We start from the raw sequence: 20,858 nt of genomic DNA on the forward strand, positions 1-20,858 counted from the left end.
TTCTTAATAATTCAAAAACTATATATTAGATAACATTGTCATTGATATGAGTGATAGCTGAATAGTGTACAATTTGGTTGGAGGTGGTTTAGATATGAAAGCATTAATCAGTTTCATGAAATCCATGATTAATTTCACAGTTAGGTTCCACATTTTGCTCTACGTGTATTTTCAACCCGCTGTACAAAATTCAACTTTGCACAGGGGTCAATGGGTGTGTATGGGAGTGTGTGGTTAACACCCTGACAGTGGTCCTTCAGAACAATGGCCAGGGTTTGAATGCTTCATTATTTATTCATGAGAAATTCCACTATCACAACTAGTCTTTATTCAGCCTCTGGCAGTATCTGTGTAAAATCAAACGTCTGCCGATACTGTCGTTGAGTCGTGACAGTGCTCTCCCTACTTCTGAAAAACAAAATTACAATGATTACCTTCTGTTCTATTGTAAACATGGTGACAGGAAGCAAAGAAAATCAATTAGAGTATACACTTGTGTTTATAGAGCCTTGAATTAATCTACTGTGAAACAAATCGCCCCAATGATAAATGTTGCTGGACTCTTTACCAAAAATGATCTCTTTTTATCGAAAAAGCGAAAAATTTGTAAGACTATTTAATTAGTAGACAATTGTATTAAAATGAGGAACTTTAGATAACTTATGCTTATTTAGTGATATATGAAGCAAAATTTCAAAATGATTGCCAGCTGGAATGAAATGAGGTGTTTGCAAGCACACGGAAACATGTGCTTACCTTTTCCATGTGCATACATTTTACACTTTACCGTGCATGAATTCAGACTAGCAGCGCCCAGGGCAATTTTGCTTCATATATCACTAAATAAGCATAAGTTATCTAAAGTTCCTCATTTTAATACAATTGTCTACTAATTAAATAGTCTTACAAATTTTTCGCTTTTTCGATAAAAAGAGATCATTTTTGGTAAAGAGTCCAGCAACATTTATCATTGGGGCGATTTGTTTCACAGTAGATTAATTCAAGGCTCTATAAACACAAGTGTATACTCTAATTGATTTTCTTTGCTTCCTGTCACCATGTTTACAATAGAACAGAAGGTAATCATTGTAATTTTGTTTTTCAGAAGTAGGGAGAGCACTGTCACGACTCAACGACAGTATCGGCAGGCGTTTGATTTTACACAGATACTGCCAGAGGCTGAATAAAGACTAGTTGTGATAGTGGAATTTCTCATGAATAAATAATGAAGCATTCAAACCCTGGCCATTGTTCTGAAGGACCACTGTCAGGGTGTTAACCACACACTCCCATACACACCCATTGACCCCTGTGCAAAGTTTTTTTTTTTCAAAATGATTGCCAGCTGGAATGAAATGAGGTGTTTGCAAGCACACGGAAACATGTGCTTACCTTTTCCATGTGCATACATTTTACACTTTACCGTGCATGAATTCAGACTAGCAGCGCCCAGGGCAATCCACATGAGCGCGAGACTGACGCATAGTCAACAGGTGGTTCAGGCGTGTCCATTGTTAAGGGCCATGATTGTCAGCACACACTCACATACACATCAGTGGTTCCTGTGCAAAGTTCAATTTTTGTACAGAGGGTTAAAATTTGACCAAAATCTGAAACCTTACTTCAAAATCAATCTTAGATTTAATGATACTGATTTATGCTTTCACATTCAAATTACTCCAACAAAATTGTACATTATTCAGCTATTACTCATATCAATGCCAGTTTTATCGAATGAATAGTTATTGAATTATTAATGATCAAAAGTGGGAAATGTTTCTTGAAACACTTAGTATCTGTATTCTGCTATAGCAAATTTCCGTGTAATTAAAGAAAACCGCCAGTCCCGAGGACTTCCTAGTAGCTGGAGTGCACTTTGTATCATTTATTCAGGTAATGGAGGCAAATGTTCTTGATGATTTCCCCTTCCAATCTAATCTTTTACTAACATTTGTTCATATTATGCCGTGCTACTGCTGTGTGAAAGTGCATCCTGTGAAAACAGGATTGACAGTGTATCTTTCGCACAAGAGAGTAGGGCTTACACATAGAGATGTATACTGTTCTTAGTATATCTATATGGGCTTACATTGTACGCTGAGTACACACAAGAATCGATATCTCTGTGTTCGCGTGATGCAGGGTGTTTGCTTTTATTATCACATAGGCATGGTCATTGATATGAATACATCGTCAGTCAGACAACTCTGTAATTTGGCGAAAAAGCTCTTTCTTGTTTGGATCCAACTTACTTTATGAAACTCCTAAATTTGAGATCTTAGAAACAAGCCTATACAGTCTTTGGAGCTCACTTTTATTGGAAATCCTATCATACAAAGCAAAGATAAAGCCAGGTGATCGATCATTTGTATGTGCAATTATTAGATTGTCGACCTGTAGGAGACAATGAAATCAAGTTCCTTGAGCATTCTTTCAATCCAAGCTTGAGATAAATCTCTTTTAATATGTGAGTGATTGTATTGTTTAAAAAATATCAGGAGCTCTTGTACAGTAATAAACATTTGTATTTGATTTGCTCCTTATATACTTATGATCATAATTATGTACAGCATACTCATATAGGATATGTGTCGAGAGTAGTTGAGGGATATATGTTTGATTTGCATATTTCTAGAACTCACATTAATCAAATCATCTACAAATACAATATTTGTCATAGATAATGAACGAGTAAACTACTTATGTGTGCAATCACACGAGGTTGGTAATGATGTTGAATTACTGTTACTTCTGTCTACGCAGCATATTGTCAATGATAATGACCATGAATATTGTAGTCAATATCACCAGTCTTAAAATATGTAAATCTCTCTCTCTCTCTCTCTCTCTCTCTCTCTCTCTCTCTCTATATATATATATATATATATATATATATATATATATATATTATCATACTACGTATATTGTTTTAGGGGAGAATGCACATTCATTACCTCTCTGAATTTGATTTAATTTTAATAGAATCGGCTTTTTGTGCGCATTTGATTATATGATGTTTTGTTTGCCTTATTTGACTTAGCGACAATACGCAATCATTTAGAAAGAAAAGTCATTGAGTTGTTTTATGGTCTTTCTCTCTGTCTGTCTGTCTGTCTTTCTCTCTCTCTCTCTCTCTCTCTCTTCCAATAGAGTTAAGGAAAATAATGTGAAATAAAACAGATGAAGTAAGTGTGATCAATACCGGTTCACTTAAAAGGCGGTTGCTTAGCGACGGTTGCTTGCCAACCAATGATTTGTTTCGAATGCTTTCACGTATTCCCATGTGTCATATGCTCTCTTGTTTTTTATTACCATCATCATCTGCGTTTTCTCGAAGGATGTTTAAAACATTACATTTCCCCTTTTCGTACCGAGTAATCTGCTTTTAGCGAAAATCCACTACTATTGAGTTCTGACTTGAAAGTGATGTCTTACTGGGTTTTTAACCGAAAACCCAGGGTAACATAGCGGTACGGATGTTGTGAAGGGGAACATATCATTAATCGGCTTGTGAAGAAATTAATCTAAGAAAAAAAGAGAGAAAAGAGTATCAGTGCGTGCGCCTGTAATCATGATAACATCTCCTTTCCCCAGAGGGAGCATTAGCGTTGTGCATTTCATTTAGTCTGCCTCTGTATTATTTCCTTGCAGTAACTTGTGACTTTACACCTGCGCCTAACTGTAAGAATGAGGGTATCTAGACATATCTTGCGTGAGTGAATGTTCATGCAACGGCGTACAATTTCCGTTTTTACAATGTTGCAATGAATTAATTATATTCTCAAGGCGAATGGCTTTTAAGGTACATGTACTTTGGAATGACGTTGGAAATCACAAACACAATAGTCTGTTCGTTTGACTCCTCATGTCCTTCATTCATAGAGTTAAGATGTAAATAAGCAAAAATGAATGTATGGCTAGATTGGACACGCAAACAACCTTGGTTAATAACACGAAATCTTTACATTTATCTTTTACATATCTACGTGTGTATATCTGATTGTAGTAACACAGTCATCGGCAATGTCATGATGCTGAATAGTTAGTTAACCGTACTACATGTACTTAAAAAATTAGGCGATACAATTGATATAGAAATCATGTGATTTTACACCGGACGATGAGTGTATGATGGTAATTTCACGACGCTTTCTTTCAAATTGGTCTTGACTTTTATGATGTTATTCACCTTTTTACGGCCTAATCATTGTAAGAATATAATTTTGCTGATACTTATTACTGCATCACTTTATTACACTTTTCCCCTGTCTGTGTCGCCTGATTCATTGCACGTGCCCGTAAGACAAACATTTGTGTAAATAAATCAGCGCATGATTTCTTTTAGTAAAAAATAAAATGTAATGGAGCTTTTGTTATTCACCGACTACTTTATCCGTACTCATCTAATGATCTACAAGTAATCTAGTCTCCAAGGGATAATAATATTTTCCAATTTGCATAGCTTTGGGCAGCATTTAATTTTATAATTCAATCTTAGAGTAGCTACACGTCTTCCATGGTAGACCTTTTTTTTATCTTTCAAACTGGTATTTTGTTTACGTTTGTCAAATAAGACCCTTCAATTTGAGACACGTTATCTGCCACAATGATACACAATTGGATTTTTTCATGTTTTTCAATGGGAAAAAACACCTCAACGTAAACGTAACAAACGTCATCAAACGATAGGACCAAACGACGTAATGTTTACAGTAAGAAACAAACACAGAGGAACAAAGAAACAAACACCAAGACGACCAATAATCACTTGTAATCAAGAGAAAACTCTGAGCTCATTTTTTTTTTGACAGATGGATAAGACTCTTCAAGAGAGGGAGAGAGAGAGAGGCTTAGAGAGAAAGAATAAGAGAGAGAGAGGGAGAGAGGGCGAGAGAGATACATACTAAGATGGGAGGGAGGGGTACATTAGGTCCCTTACAATACAATACAATACAATACAATACAATACAATATGGGTACTTATATAGCGCTCTTACAATGATTGAACATGTATCACAGCGCTTATATCCCGGTTAACTGTGTAAACCTGGACATCTGAATTTGCACTTGTGCACTTGCTAATCTATCATAGTACTTTACCAAATAACGCGGTTTGGAGGGCAAAGTTCACGAGCATTGGGAATACGTTTTGCTGCAAAACATTTTACGCCCATTCAGGGCTGACGTGCGATAACACCTCGTGATTCCACCTTGAAGACAACAATGCCGAGCAAACTAGTCATACTCGTTTCGGTCATCGCTACCTGTGCCGTGGTCGTTGGCCTTACCATCTTCTTGTCTCTGTGGTATACTATATGGGACGGAGGGAAGGAAGATCCGGTGGAGACGGACGACGAACTCTTTTACAGAAACGTGAAAGATGCCCAACGTATCGACTGTCACCCTGAGAGTATGGACCCTAGCCGGTCTGTCTGTGAAGAACGCGGCTGCTTCTGGAAGAACGTAGAGGAGGACGAATTGGTACGGATAACAGTGTAGCTTCATTCTGGATTGTTCTTGATGTCTGATGTCGTCAATGTCTGATATTGCATTTTTTTTTAATTGGTCGCGTGACCGTGCATCACAAAACGAACAAAAAGTCGCACCCCTTGATTTTACGTGAAGACTCAAAAAAGGTCAAATGAGTCAACTGAGATAATCTTGAGTTTTTCATATTTTCTGAAAGAGCTGTCCTTCTTCTACATTATTATTCAGTTTCGGATCATAACATGAATTGGAAGGTGTGTTTTCAGCAGTTTTTGTACAACCCTTTTTGGGGGAAAATAGAATGATCAGGTATGTCTTAGAGTTCCCTTTTCTTTTCATTAATTTTCTTGAAATCCTTCGCACACTCTTCACTTTCAAGTCTAATAACTTTTGAAAGGACAACGCTACTGATTTGAAAGTCGGCATTAATCATGTACAGAATATGTTTGTAGAACATGCTCACTTTCAGCTTAATCTAATAATCCCTTCATTGTTGTTGCTCGGGTGGTTTACATCATGTGTTTTGTCCCTTTCGTTGCACATCTAGCACGGCTGTGTAAAGAATGATTTAAAGCGCATGAATAGACCTTGTACTTCAGAGCCTCTTTTCTCAGTTCACAAATTTCCAGAGTGTGTGCTTTCTTTCCAATATTTAGATAGGTTAGAGGAGTCCATTTGAATTGAGTCAGTATTATCTTAAAGCTCAGAGTCTGCACTTTAAGAATCTGCCCTTTACTAAAAATCCATATCTGGCGACTTTTTGTATGTTTTGTGGTGCAAGGTCATATATATATATATATATATATATATATACATATATATATATATATATTGTAGTTGCTCCGCGTATTGGCAGTACTAGAAATAATAATGATAATGTCACAACAGTGGGATGCATTAAATACAATCTTGATTTTAATGAATAATCCGAATTTTCGAGGATCCTTCCTCTTCATCTGACTGTCATCCCTGATGAAGAGGAAGGATTCTCGAAAATTCGGATTATTCATCAAAATCAAGAATGGCATTTAATGCATTCCACTGTTGTGACATTATTATTGCTATTTTCATTTCATTTCATTTCATTCATTTATTTATGCACGGCACATACTTCAGCCCGTAGGCTGTTCTTCCGCAGGTCCGTGCGGATAAAAAATACAACATAGATATACATTTTATACAGAAATGATCAAAGAAACCAAACAAACAAAAACAAAACTCATACTTAAAAACCGAAAAAAAAAACATATAGAAAAAAAAAACACAATAACATGTTGATGAAACTGCGGCACACATTACGACAGAAACAAACATGATCAATCAAAGATAACCATGTACAATTATACAAATGATCGCCGTAGTTTAAAATGAAATGAGTTCAGGAGAGAGAGAGAATGAGGGAGACAGACAGAAAGAGAAACACAGACAGAGAGAGAGAGAGAAAGAGAGAGGAGAGATAGGGAGAGAGAAGCACATACAAAGGGGGAAACTGAAAAAGTTGTCAATTAACAGTTTCGGTCAAGTGCGTTTTTAAAGCTTACAAACGTTGGTTTTTGTTTCAATTCCAATGGTAACTTATTCCAATGCATTGATCCAGAATATGTCAAACTTTTATGTTTGAAACAAGTCTTAATCAATGTATATATATGTATATATGCTGCATTTTGTTCATAATTGAACAAGCATATTTTGAATGCAGTTAACGTTAATGGTGAACATCTGGATCAATAGATAATACTGTCAGTATCAATAATTATTATCAGTATTATCGAATAATGCTGAGTTTTTTAAATTCATAGAGCGTTTTCTCGATGTTTGTTTTCCTCCGACGGGACAAGGAATGCTATATTAGTATAAACTGTATTTCTTTTAAAACAAATACAGGCCCCGCTTTGTTTCTATCCTCCGAGCTTCGGTTACAATTCCATAGAACACATCACCACGGAGCTTGGTTGGGTAGCAACAATCAGTAAAGATGACACTGTGGGCGAACGTGGCTACGGGCTTCCAATTGGCACTCTGAAAGCTTCACTGGAGAGACAGACCAATCAGCGACTGCGTCTGAAAGTAACGTACTCAGTTTTATCATTATCATCTAGCCATCCCCACATACTTATCGGACATACAACACAAGTTTTCTCCTTAATCCATATTCATATCATTCCGGCCACGTCGGTTCGTATCGTCTTCAGTGAATAAAGTAAACTATGGCTAAATAAAAATAGCTTATAGAAGGTAAAAAACAAATCAGCAATCGTGGATCTGGTACTTCCATGAATCAGTGATATCTAGTACCAAAAAAAAACAGAAGTACAGAGTATAAAGATGGAAATTAAAGATGTTATAATGATACCTCGCTTCACTACATATGTACACGCTGTACATACACATAGACATATGTATAATACATATATGATAATAATAATAACAATTGATATGATTAAACCAATTTTATATAGCGCCAAATCCACTCTGCAGAGTGCTCTAGGCGCGGAAGGAAGAGAAAGTGAAGGAGATAAAAGACATACAAATATCAAATACATGTAATGAATAATCAAATTGAGGCTTTAAATAAGTGAATTTTTAGACTGCTTTTAAAGGAGTCTGATGAAGAACAATTTTTTACGGCTGAAGGTAAATTATTCCATGGGTGGGAGCAGCATGGCCAAAGGCCATTATATACACATATATTTACGTGTCACATGGAATTTCGACGAGCCCCACTCCTTTTCTGCATCAAATCATTCTTTTGTTGTAGCAGCGCAGGAAAGATATAACTTGTTTCGAAAGGGATTGCAGTTTCAGAATGACAAAAAAAAAGAAGAAGCGAGAATTCAATAATATTGACCTCCAAGGCTAATTTCCCAAAAGTGTTGTCCATTTTCATTTTATGCGCATCCAAAATCGTATCTTTTAAGTTGAATAGTGGAATGACTTCAGTCAAAAGAATTAGTGCTTAGTGATTTCAGATTTCAAAGTTTAGACACCCAACTTAATGGTCACTAATTCAAATTCGGATGAAAGCATCCAATTTCAAATTTTGGCATGAACTTTCACATTTGTGCATTCAAATTAGTGCCATGTGAATTGGGAAAGTACTTCCAAGCACTTTAAAGTTTCGTTTCAGAGTGTAATACAGGTATAAGTCTACACATGCACACACACATCATGTAAGCGAAAGTGATTTTGTGCAGGTAATAACTGAGGGTGACTTCTACTTTTTATTTCCAATGCCATCATCACGATTAACATGATATTTGTTTAGAAATAACGTATAAACTTTGAACTTCAATGTAAATCATTCTTTTCATCATGATCATTACACAATTCATTTTTTTTTTCTTTTCAACTGTATTTTCATTATGATTATCATTTCGGTAATTACGGTTTTCATCCAATAGATTGATTGTCTTAATGATGACTATTCCTTTAGAAAAATAATCATTTTATATATTCATTTTCACCAGCATGTGTAATCTTTACAAAGACTTTTTTACACTCAATTCAAAATACAGTACAAGTAATGCCATTTTTTAACACTCTGCACGCAATATTTAGTTACCTGTCCATAGCTTTTTGTGTGAAGTCTGTGCACATTTGACTTATTGGCACAGAAGGGGTTAATGGACTGAATATTCCTTTTATAAACTCGTTTGACTATTTGCGAATTTGAATATGCAGATTGAGCTGGAGACAGGCAGAGACAAATTTGAATAACCTTCGCCGAAAATGTATGCAAATGCGAAATCAGTTTTCATAACATGCAAAATTTGAACGAGGAATACGTTTTTGAAAGAAGATATTATTTCCATGCCTGCGCGTTTATGACGAAAATTAACGCTTGACGTTTGCCGACACGGCAAAATGGAAATTGAGAAATGATAAAATTATTGAATAATCTGATCGGCAAAGCGTGTGTGCTGTACCGACATCGTTGTTTCCTGAAAACATTTCAATCTCGAGTCTCATAAATTTCTTAACCTCGTGAGGAGATTTGAGGTTACATTTTTGTTTTTGCTATTGCGATTAGTTGAATAAAGTCAACTTGAAAACAGAGTGGTATTGTTTCAGTACCTTTAATTCACGAGGATCAGGTGTTGTTGGAATTGATGGCTTATCCGTGCCTTTTTTCCCGTCTAAACATAATCGCAATACAATATTAAACGAGGTCAGTCCAAATAGGGCTTTTGTGTTCTACTTGAAGTTTGTTTTATCGTGAAATGTCTGTGTAATTTTTCGTTTTCTTGTTTTTTCTTTGATGTTTACTTTCGTTGGCGTATCTAAGTCCATCGTATATTTTTCATCCTTACCTGAAAAGATATGACAATACAACAACACAAAAAAATGAAAACGTTTTAACGCTGAAATAGTCCTTGCCTGTTTTTTTTTCTAATCATAACATTATATCTTGAAGAAATAAAATAAAACAAAACAAAACAAAACAGGCGGGTTAAGCTCATCCTACGTTTAAAATAAAAAGAACAACATTTGACGACCTTGCACCATTACAGATTACAGTAACATTATCGTATGCTTATGAGCAAAGGTCAAGACAGATTGTATTTGCTGATACAATTACCGACAGTTAGGCCATTTTCTACACGCCCCTAGCACAATCATGACAGTATATTGCAGTTCAATGGAACAAACAGCTTGTGCACAAAAGGTTTAAGTATTTTGGTCATTATCGACATTCATGATAACCCTGAGTTAAGTAGCCTATCAGTTTATAAGGGTTTTGTTTGGTTGTATTGACATTTCTTTGCTTACATCAAATAACAGCTTAAAGATATTACCATCATTCATTTAGTTTGCTAGTTTGAATATAAACCATACACACTTTGGAACCATATTAATTCTTTATTTTTTTCTGACATAGATAACGGGGTATATTCTGTTTAACAAGGTGGTAAACAAAGACAAGAATAGGGTCAAGAATTAGATTATAGATCATTTAGAATTTTTACCTGTATGTGATATCAAGGGTAGGTGCCGACAATGTTCATTTATCAGTGACGTTATTCATGACCGATCTCTTTTTTTTTTTCAAACGTAGGTTTTATCCAGTATTTTTTTTTTATTATAGCAGCTTGGAGATTAGAGTTGACTTGATACGGGTATCAGATATCTTTCTTCAACTATGTTTATGATGAAGGCCTCAATAAATCTTCTGAAAAATTGGAAGATTAAAAAACAAATTATCAAATTTGTACAATCAAAAAGTGTTTAATACCGTGTTGATTTCTTTCCCAGCGATTATATAAATGAAAGATTATCATAATAACGTAAACACACACAGACACAGACACAGACACAGACACACACAGACAGACACACACACACACACACACACACATATATATATATATATATATATATATATATATATATGAATATAGATTTACAACAGTAGGTCGATATAAAAACTCCGTTAGAGACGTAAATTCGACGAATTTTCGCCCATAGGGCTTTGTCAAGTCAATACATAGTGTATGTGTATGTGCGCATTTTGTTATGGACGCGCTACCAGTGACGACGCATCTTCTGATCTGCTTAAAAAAAGTGTCAAATGTATTGACTTGACAAAGCCCTATGGGCAAAAATTCGTCGAATTTACGTCTCTAACGGAGCTTTTATATTGACCTACTGTTGTGAATCTATACTTTCTTGGGACTCGGAGCAGAAACTAATTATTGCTGTTAATTCATATGACTATATATATATTTATGTATATGTCCCCCAAAAAGCGGAACGGTGGATTTTCAGTACCTTGCGGTCTAAAAGTTATATATCTTTTGACATAATTAGAAAGAGCATCTTCCGCAGAAGACTATGATACCAAAATCATTCAATTTGGTTTAGTACTTTTTATTTTACGCCAATTTCTGAAAATGCAGTCATTGTCAAATTTCGCCGGATTTTTGCGACTTTAATATGAGATAATGATTTGAGTGCGACACGCGATCCATACGGTGAATAGTGTGTAAGCTCGGTGATCCATGTCAACAAAAGATACAGCTTTCACATTGGGCACGGGCCAGGAAAAAACAGTGTGTGTGTGTGTGTGTGTGTGTGTGTGTGTGTGTGTGTGTGTGTGTGCGCGCGCACCAGGGAGGTGTTACAGAGATGGAGTGGCAACTCTTCGTAATTCATGCAAACACATGTTTGGGTTCAAGGCGTTACAATTGGATGTCTAGCATTCCACTACGCTTTAAAGTCATGCTCGCCACCGCTCTAGTTGCAAGATGAAGTTCGGAGACGAAGAACGCATTTCACCTTTCGTTGAATTACAAGCTTTATTTCATCGTAAAATTTTAAATGAAATACTCGAATTGATTTAGAATAGTTAAGGAAAGAATTCAATATTATAAACACGTGTTTCTAGTTTCTTCGTAATGCGCAAATCGAAATGAAATGAAACTTAGGCCCTCTTAAAAACCTAATATTTTTCTATAATGCGCACATTTCCGCATGTTAGTTTTTTCTATCTTTTAATCTAGGATATTTTGATCTTTCAACTTAAGTACTCCGCTGAAGCGTGTTCCAGCGTGCTTTTGAACTATTTGCTGTTAAAATTGTCAGTTTTACACTGCATTTTGATTCGCTGCTCCAATTCAAGGTACACAAATCCATTATTGCAATCACATTAAAAGAGAGAGAGAATTGCAGTAGGGGCAAGTATTTCTAGATGTTAGAGCGCTAGTCCTGATTATTGATGCTCTCTTTTGTCAAAGCACCTCGTTTCCACCTGTAGTTAAGCGCATAACTTCTCGGCGGTGCCGCGCATGACTTCAAAGGAGAGCAGGAGTTGCATCTCCTTCTCTAGCACCTCCCTGGATCAACGAGCTTACACAATTCACCGTATGGAACGCGTGTCGCACCCAAATTATAATCTCATAAGTCGCAAAAAAATTGAAAATGACTGCATTTACAGAAATTGGCGTAGAATAAAAAGTGCTCAACCAAATTTAATGATTTTGATGTCATGGTCTTCTGCGGAAGATGCTCTTTCTAATGATGTTAAAAAATATATGACTGTTACAATGCAAGTTACTGAAATTCACCGTTCCGCTTTTTTTCTGGGACACCCGGTATATATATATATATATATATATATATATATATATATACATGTATATATGTATATATATATATATGTGTGTGTGTGTGTGTGTGTGTGTATAAATATATATATACATACATATGTATATATATGTATTATATACATGTATGTGTGCGTGTGTGTGTGTGGAGACAACTGGTCATTAAGGAGACAATTTTCGTGTCTCCATTGCGTAAATTGCCATTGAACATGTATTTTAAAATTTGCATATAAAACAAATGGAAATGTCTTCCAAATGACCCATCTAGGAGTATATATATATATATATATATATATATAAAGTGTATGGTGTTTCAGCATCTTTTTACTCGAAACATAGATGTTCTGATTTTGTTGTCAAGCACATAAACCAGCAAACGAGGCCAGAATAGGCCGATTTAAGACCATTCCTTCATACACTTATATATACACACTGTAAGTAGAACATGCTCTTGAAAAAGATACATGCAAGACAAAGGACTAGTCAAGGACAGTCTTATCTCACCAAGGCGTTAGGCCGATGTGAAAAAAAAACTGTACGAGGGGTAATTATGCATTTGGAATTTTTATACAACATCAAAAATGATTGCAGCTATCCGATTGACGATTGCTAATCACGTGACATATAATTGCACCAAAGAAACTTTACTCAGTGTCTACATCATCTCATGATAGTTAAAACTCTTTCCATTTCAAACTGTCGCTGTCATCCGTGCAATTTTGTTTGAGCAAAAATGGATATCGCATGGCCGAAGGCACCAATTTCTATTGACTCCCATGTTAATTTATGTAATGCAATGTTACAACCTTGTACCGAGAGGGACCTGGCAGTGGCGAATGACGAGGCTCTTGCATGCGCTAGACATTGGGAAATGGTTGTGTGATGCCACGAGATGATGATTTATGATCAGCTCGTCGTTTTTATTCCATTGCACGACTCTAATGTCGCAATAAACAAACCTTTGTCTGACGCAGACATTTTACTGTCAACAACTTAAACCGATCAGTTTCGTGTGCGATCCATTGTGCATGTAGTGCTCATTCACCTCCCCCATCCCCCCCCCCCCAAGAGTCATAACATGCATCCTTTTTTGCAGACAAGACGAAGGTCTTTGAATCCCAGCCATCCCATTCCCTCATTCTCTCTCTCGCAATATGATATTATATATATATATATATATATATAAGAAGAAAGAGTCTCAAGTACGCTATGGATCCAACGAGAAGTTTTTTACTTCAAAACAAAAAGCTACGCACCCCATATATATATATATATATATATATATATATATATATATATATATATATACATGCATTCATTCTCTTTTGTTTGTAAATACAGATATATGATGCTTTTTCGACACGTTACGAAGTGCCCCCAGAAAGCGTTAACATTCCTACCCCGGAGTCACCTCCCACAGATCCGCTCTACGATGTGACCTACACCGAAATGCCTTTCGGTGTCATGATCACGAGACGCTCCACGGGAACCACAGTGTGAGTCCGTGTGCGTATTCCACACTGATGCGCACTCTGAGAATGGAAGCGGAGAGCATATCGTGATAGTAGTAGCTCATTCATAAATTTATTCGTGCGAATTTCGTAGCTAGTTCAAAATGCTTTGTGACGGTTTTGACTATTTGCATTGTAGTTGATGTCCTTCTTAACTGGATTTCAATTTCAGTTTTACTTTTTCAATCCTGTATGGTTTGCAAACCAGCTGTTAACAATTAACTGACAAGTACTAATGTGATATAAAGCCTTTAGCTACTCGCTATGCCTTGGCTTTGTGCTGCATGATAGCACTGTACAAGCGAAGTAAGGATACTTTTGGTAAAAATCGAAAAGTTTGTACAGCTTGATCGTCAACTCTGCTTGTGCTTTTCAAAAGGACCTTATTAAACCTTCATTATGTCAGCTTCTTAAAATTCAGTAGAGTAGAATTCTACTAGAGTTTATCAGCCGCATACATGCACGTACGTCATTCGGGAGTGTGATGACGTCATCACTATACAATGGCCCAATTGACGCGTTCAAAACCTTCATTATTATGTGAAATCAATCAAATTTTAATTGTTTCATTCAATCTTTATGTCCCAGAAATGTCGACCTTTAGGCGAAGGGTCGTTTCTTTTACTTTATTTTGGACAGAAATATTGGTAATTTTGTGAAGGCTATAAAGCAGGGAGAAAATAACGTCCTCGACTGTTTTAATTTTCCTGCGTGGTTGCGACAACATCACTCACAATTTGTTGAGTTTAATTTAATTCATTAAACGGACATTCCAGACGATTTTCATAATTTCGTATCATGTAGTACATAAATCGACAACTCCATGTATAGATTTGTGGAATTTATTGTGGTTCTTGAGCAGAGAAACAATACTTTGAAAAACCTTAAACAAATTACACTGAACAAGGATGATGACATAGGAGGTTCACATATTTCAGAAATGTAGCAGTGTAATTCCATTGCAATACCGCTTGCTTGCGAGTTCACCTGTGTATAATCTATGCATGCCTTCTTCTTTTGTTCTGCTTCCTTGAGCCCCAACTCATGCATTCTTATGGTGACTCTGCCATGTCATCATCCTTGTTTATTGCAATTTGTTCTAAATTTTGAAAATATTCTTATTCTTTAACCCAATTTTTCTGAAACTCTGTCCTCGGTATAACTAATTTTATAGTTGTTCAAATGTAAAAATCTGAAAATCATCCGGACGTCTCCTTTAAGGTCATGTTGCACCAAAGCCTGTTGTTCCCCACTCGTATCTGTAGATTTGATACGACCATTGGCGGCATGACTTTCGAGGAGCAGTTCATCCAGATCTCAGCAACCCTGTCAACCAATCACATCTTTGGGTTCGGGGAGCACGTCCACGAGCAATATCAACACGACATGAATTGGAAAACTTGGGGGATTTTCGCCCGTAACCCGGTTTTCTACTATGGGGTACAGCTTTCTTTTTATTGAAGAGGAACTGTTGTGATCTATGGAATAACTATAAAGAAGTGATAATCATTATGAAAGTTACACGATTGTTGGTAATGATAATAATGATAGTAATTATAATGATATCAATGATATGATATTAGCTCAAGAATGTTATGATATTAGCGAAAGAAGTGTACTACCAAAGGGCTTTGCGATTATAATTCTCAATCCCTCTTTTATTCTATTTACCTTGATTATAGTCAAGAGGGGCAAAGTCCGTTCTTGATTGTATAATCATAATTGTGTCGTGCTGTGTTGATGAAGTCTGGTTGAAAACAGCTTAACCTACTGAGTCCCAGACACCTAATTTCGAAAGTTTTGTGTTCTTTCGTTCAATAGTCTTTTTTTTTTTCGTAAGATGAACTATTTTTTTTTCTCATGTGTGTGCGTGTGTGCGTGTGTGCGTGTGTGTGTGTGTGTGTGTGTATGTGTGTACATATTGATATAAATCAACCTTTCTTTTCTGTATTATTATCATTATTTTGTTAGAAACCATGGAATTTATACGGATACCAGCCTTTTTTCATGGGTGTTGAAGAAGACGGAACTGCATTTGGAGTCCTAATGTTGAACAGCAACGGAATGGGTGAGAATTGTTACTATTAAATGATAATGGGTAGTTTTGAACGTAGGCCTATAGTCTATAGTAAAGGTTTCACATTCTGCAAATAATAATGTCAGCAACCTTACAATATCACTGATTTATTTACGTCATTTATTACCATTTATACACGCCATGGAATTGAATAGATTAGCGTTAAAAACATGTCAAACAATATGACATGTATTCTCCGTCGTTCTTGTACTCTCTTAATCAAAAAAAAAAAGAGAGAGAAAGTATTACAAGCACTTGCAAAAATGAAACAAAGGCAGACCAACATTAGTTTTATTGGTCTGGACATGGTATTGCGCACTCATGAAATGAAAAAGAAAATGTCCAAGACGTGAAAACAGATAGGAGAGAAAACTCCACTGGGTCAATATCAATGCGAATTATGATATCTTTTCTACAATGAAGAGCATAGGTATGTAATTATTACTTGAACTGCCCATATCGGCTTTTCCGGCAATAATCCTTAGACTGAGGCGTTTACTTTTCACATTTCAATTTTACTCACAGCCCTATCCGTCTACTATATCTGTTCTTTTGTTGATTTCCCAAGCGAAGAAGAAAGAAAGTGATTTTAAAGCGGATAAAAATATCATTCACCTTACTTATTGCCATGCAATTTGGAGAGAAGTTACTTGGCGAAATATTCATTCCTCAAACATTCACACACACGCGCGCGGGCGCGAGCTCGCGCAAGCAAGCAAGCAAGCAAGCACGTAATATAGCTGCGTAGCTACGTTTACATGATTATACTCACTCCGGTGCTGTTCAAGAGCGTAAAAATCTTCTTTTAAAGGCATTCGGAAAATCGGATGCAATGAACTCAATCCATTATTTCAAGACACGAGTAAAGGACAGGATCTTTGGTGTGATATGTTCGTAATTATCCCGAAGGTTTGTTGAAAATCCGGGAAAGAAAAAACAAAGAAAGAAAGAGTTTGGCCATTCCCTAAACTTATAGATTATTTAATCTGAAGATGAAATAGTGTTCGTAAATCAGAATATTTGTGGCCATATTCCAAAGGTTCCTTAATCCGAAAATACATGTAGAATGAAGTTCGTAAGTCATAAATCCTTAAATGAAATTAGGTTCGTTATTCCGAAGGCTCTTTAATCGGAAAATAAAATGAAAGAAGCTAACAAGTCACCTGCAAAATGTGAACCCGCTTACCTGATGTCAGAATCCCTCATCCCCTCCCCTCTTCGTTATTTTTTTCCTAATATGATGATAACATGGAAATAAGATCATAACTTTCGAATGAATTGCCGTCTTTGCAACAGATGTCGCCCTTTCTCCTATGCCGGCTGTAACTTACCGAATGATTGGAGGCGTCATCGACTTGTATGTATTTCTTGGTCCCTCGCCCGAGAGTGTTGTACAGCAATATGTCGAGGTAATCATAGGAAACTCACCTTTGCTGAAGTCAACGAACGAGACTAGGAAAATTGTAGAGACACAAATCGAGGACTCTTTTTTTATCAGATAGTTTCACATGATAAAGTAATAAAACATTTACATCTGTCTCTCTTCACATCTACAGATTTTATCTTTTTTATTTTTTACTCTTTTTTTTTGGGGGGGGGGTTGTTTCTGGTAATCTACGTGGTTACTTTGTCCTTGATGAGATTAATATGACTTCCTTTTTTTTTATTCATTTCAGAAAACTGATATTGGTGAATATTTGCGGCCATGATCGTTGTATAGAGCGATGGCTTCATAAACTCATCTTATTTGCTCAAGTGATTGCACCTAATTTATCACCTTGTTGTAAAGGTATTATGATGAAACCTTTACAACTTTATGATTGGTTTATTTTTTCTGCTGGAAAAGTGGGTATACAAAATGATAAAACACGCGACTACGCCATGTTTACTCGTTGAGAATTATTATCAGTAGCAGGGCAGTAATAGAACCCTTATAGCCAATGACAACTGTGTATATAAAGAAATCAATGACCGTTTTCTCAATAGTTTTCTAGTGTGAAGATATTGCGTCTGCGTTAATCAACTCTGTGTGAACAGTCTTGGTTTCTCTTGTTTGAAATAAGAACAATGACACATAATATGATAAATAGTGGTCTGTTCATGTGAAAAGGAGGGCTTCTGTTAATCTTTCGAAAAGCTTATTACATGGCATTAGATCTGTACTCCAAAAATCATGAACTTCGTAGCTTTGACACGTGACACGTGGCTGTTCACAAAGACCATGGGCTAAACTATTCTTGGTGAATGTGAATATTTAAGTTTCCTGCCATCTTTTCCAGATATTTTAGGCATACGTTTATGGTAGACCTACAATCGAGAAACAGTTTATTGCAGTCTCTTAATCTGCCTTCTATGTTAACTAGAAATCTTATGACAATAATTACTTGACAAATCAATTGATGATAGCATTGCATTTCCCGTTTTCATTTCGCACCATGCTCTCAATGCCCTTATAGCCAGGAAACAACAAAGAAAAAAAAAGACACACTCACTCATACATTATATACCTGGTGTTTTGTAGATGTTTGTGTAGTATTACGGTAGTTGTATTTTTGTCCCTTTTAACTTTTTCATTGTCTGTATGGCATTCGATTTAAATGTTCTAAAATGTTAGACCGATGAGCATTGAACTGATTTGAATTAGTATAACACCAATAACCTTTGTTGCTTTGTTAACAAGGTTGGCCCAAACATGCATATATATTATATATGTATACAATATATACTTGTATGTTGTTTTTTTCTTCAGCTGTTCTTTTTTTTTTTGCTACCCATTGCAATGTTACCGAATCGTCATCAATTGTCGAATGTATTCAAGCTCAGTACTAGGCATTATACTTGAAAATTCCATGCATCTTCCTGGCGAAATATGAAGAAGGACATAGAAAACTGAATTGAATTTAAAAGAATTATATATATAGTAATCACACATTTAATAACCAAATGCGTTTTTGGCATCTTTTCTGTGGTGTTTAGGCAGTAGGTATGCCAATGATGCCCCCGTACTGGGCCCTGGGATTCCAACTGTCTCGGTGGGAGTACAACAGCCTCGACAGGGTGAAGGAAGTGGTGGAGGAGATGAGAAATGCCAAGATTCCGTTTGTAAGGATTACTATATCACTCTGACCTCCTTCTTTCGGTCCTCGTTCTGTTTGCCGTTCCCTTTACTTCCACATGATCACTACCACATGTTGGAGAGCCATTTTCTAGTAAAATTGTATAATTCAAGATGATGGGGGGATGTTACAATTTTGTTAGGGAAAAACTGTCGTTATTTTTCCTTCGATTTATCCATACTTCTTTTTTTTTTTCAAATTGTGGAATGTCTTTTGCATTTAATCAAAATTTGATCAAAATTTATCCATCAGTTCGTGCATGTTTAATCTTGCCATAGTGGTTATTTGTTGTTGTTGTTGTTGTTGTAATTTCTCTGAAGCATTTCTCTGCAGCATGTAACCTCTATACATCTTTCTTAATTAATGCTTCTCTGTGATCCCTCCCTGACGTTCTCTGTCTCTCTTTCTGTTCCCCTCCTTGTTTATCTAATTTCCTTTAAATTTCTTCAATTTCTCCCTCTCCTTCTCTGACGACAACAGGATGTCCAGTATGGGGACATCGACTATATGGAGGGTCAACGCGACTGGACCATCGATAACGACACATACGCAGGCCTACCGGAATACGTGGATCAGCTTCATGACTGGGGAATGAAGTACATCATTATTGTGGTAAAGAAAATGCCCCCGTTTTCCGATGTAATGCCTTGTGGTTTTTACAACCAAGTAACTTTTGATGATGATAATGACACGATGAATATAGTGTCAACTATAGAAATAACTCATAATTGTAATGAGGATAATGGTTATTGTAAACAATGATAATGAAAACAATTTATTGCACGTATACATCATTGGGGCGAATATATTATGATTTAGAACATTGTTTGCTTAATTTACTTATATTGGCTTAAACTCACATGATTGTAACATAAACCAAAATGTTGCTTCATTTCGAAAGTCGGGTAAAATTGAGACATAATTCATAATTTTACAATAATTGATTGGACTGTTTGACTAAAAAAAAAAAGATATTTTGATGAATGTAATTATAGTAGCACTAATCCTATGTACATGATCTACGTAAAGTGATTACCAAATGGGTACATTTATGAATTTGAATGTTGTCAAGAGCAAGCGCTGAAGCATGCATAAAGATGAATTAAGGATTTGAAAAGGAAAATCAACTTAGCTTATTTCCATGGCTGATCATGAACAGGATCCGGGAATTAAGATCGAACCCGGGAACCCCGCCTTCGACGAAGGAGTGGAAAATGACGTCTTTATCAAAAGGCCCAGCGGAGACGAATACGCCGTGGGAGAGGTAAGGCTTTGTGGACATCCAAACGTGAAACACCTCCCCCTAAACAAGTGCAATATGTCATACCATCAATCAAATAGAATGATTAATGATTCATTTGAAATCGGCATTACTGTTTTCCTTGTTTCGGAGCCTGCTTGAATGTGGGGCTTTGCTTCTCAAATCCAATTAGTAAAGCAGTAATAATGTTAACCAACCTGTAAATTCCTGATTTTTTTTTGTTGAAATTGCTACAGAGTTCTTAGAAAGTATTATTGATAGAATCACATGTCTTTACGTTGAAACTGTTGTAATACATCAGCA

The 20,858-nt window shown here is 36.1% G+C and overlaps 1 protein-coding gene across 1 annotated transcript in view; it reads left to right on the plus strand.

The window, feature by feature from the left end:
- Positions 1–5,173: 5,173 nt before the first annotated feature.
- The window catches only part of LOC139734471 (sucrase-isomaltase, intestinal-like), a 37,193-nt gene continuing 21,508 nt past the window's right edge, over positions 5,174–20,858 (plus strand). The window contains exons 1-9 of the mRNA XM_071645254.1: positions 5,174–5,481; positions 7,372–7,554; positions 13,932–14,086; positions 15,367–15,541; positions 16,073–16,169; positions 17,475–17,587; positions 19,155–19,280; positions 19,775–19,906; positions 20,454–20,558. Of these exons, the coding sequence (XP_071501355.1) occupies positions 5,224–5,481; positions 7,372–7,554; positions 13,932–14,086; positions 15,367–15,541; positions 16,073–16,169; positions 17,475–17,587; positions 19,155–19,280; positions 19,775–19,906; positions 20,454–20,558 (1,344 nt within the window). The 5' untranslated portion in view covers positions 5,174–5,223. The remainder of the gene's footprint in view (positions 5,482–7,371; positions 7,555–13,931; positions 14,087–15,366; positions 15,542–16,072; positions 16,170–17,474; positions 17,588–19,154; positions 19,281–19,774; positions 19,907–20,453; positions 20,559–20,858) is intronic.

The sequence above is a fragment of the Diadema antillarum genome, unplaced genomic scaffold, assembly GCF_040938485.1.
Source record: "Diadema antillarum isolate AM-2024a unplaced genomic scaffold, OU_Dant_1.0 seq00000527_RagTag, whole genome shotgun sequence".
Taxonomy (NCBI): Eukaryota; Metazoa; Echinodermata; class Echinoidea; order Diadematoida; family Diadematidae; genus Diadema; species Diadema antillarum.